Genomic DNA, 1,237 nt, shown 5'->3' on the forward strand with positions numbered 1-1,237 from the left:
GACGCCCCAGGGCTGGGGCTGGGGCTGGGGCTGGGGCTGGCCGCGAGTGACAGCGGCGCCCAGCCTAGGGGAAGCTGGGGAGAACGGCAAGGGCCCCGCAGCGCATCCCGCTCGGCTACAAGCGCCTGTCAGCCTGGGGGACAGCCCCGGGGAGCCCGCCACCTTTTGCCCGGCTGCACAGGAGGGGCGGGGGGCACCCTTTTTCTTGACCTTGCCTCCTCCCCACTGATCTGTGCACTGCTGTCATGCAGGCATCTTATGGGAGGGGAACTTCCAAGCGACCGGACCTCAGTGGTCCGTTTATTCCCAGAAGCGCCTAAAAGATGTCAAGCTCCTATCACCTGCTGGGTGACAGCTCTCAAGACCATGCCAGTGAAGAAAGAGTGCTTAAAACATGCTGTCTCCCATAACTAGTGCATTCCCATGAGCAAGATGGCCGTGGTCTTTCAGAAAACGATGCATTTTGTGGAACTAAGCAGGAAAGTAGACCGCGTAAGCTTTGGGGTTAATCTGGTTTGTCAACCAGGGATGCAGTTCTAGAAAAGATTAAGACAAACTCGATACTTTTTACAGCTTTTTGTTTAGTTGCTAACGGACAAAAATAAAGCCAAATCTGAAAGCCTCATATTCCAAGTAATATGTGTGACATCAACAGTCCTGCATTCCTTGCATGCCCCAAGCCTGGGCTCCACTGGAGTTTTTGGGTGTGGAGGCATGGCATGCAATCAAATTAAATTCAGGGTACTGGCTTCTGTCTTCTTTCGTAGTCTTTGCTTTATACTTTACTCTTGGATATTGTTTCAGAGTTTGCTGAATGGACTGATCTGTTACAAACCCGATGACCCCATAGAATTTTTGGAAAGCTGTTTACAGAAAGTGAAAGAACTGGGAGGATCAGAGAAAGTGAAATGGGACACTTTTGTTAGTCAAGAGAAGAGGACACTACCCCCGCTCAATGGAGGACAATCCAGAAGATCCTTTTTTAGAAATGGTAATGTATAACCTTCAGCTGAACATTTTATATTTCAACATAATATTAGACAGTTTCATTATTGCTGCTAAAATTGTATGAGTAAATAAGTTACTTTGTAGCTCAGTGACAAATGAGATGTTACACTTCATGTCCACAGGGAAAAATTATAGGTCTAAAAATATTCACACTCCAAGTTATTTATACAAATGTACAAGTAACTCATAGACAACCAATCTTGAAATGGCCAACCTCCCCCCCCCCCCC

General features: G+C 47.4%; 1 protein-coding gene across 1 annotated transcript in view; it reads left to right on the forward strand.

Annotated features, from left to right (window-relative positions):
* Positions 1-432: 432 nt before the first annotated feature.
* The window catches only part of AK5 (adenylate kinase 5), a 177,903-nt gene continuing 177,098 nt past the window's right edge, over positions 433-1,237 (forward strand). The window contains exons 1-2 of the mRNA XM_019528327.1: positions 433-492; positions 805-991. Of these exons, the coding sequence (XP_019383872.1) occupies positions 433-492; positions 805-991 (247 nt within the window). The remainder of the gene's footprint in view (positions 493-804; positions 992-1,237) is intronic.

This window comes from Gavialis gangeticus, unplaced genomic scaffold, assembly GCF_001723915.1.
Source record: "Gavialis gangeticus isolate Ggan-Ray unplaced genomic scaffold, GavGan_comp1, whole genome shotgun sequence".
Lineage (NCBI taxonomy): Eukaryota > Metazoa > Chordata > Crocodylia > Gavialidae > Gavialis > Gavialis gangeticus.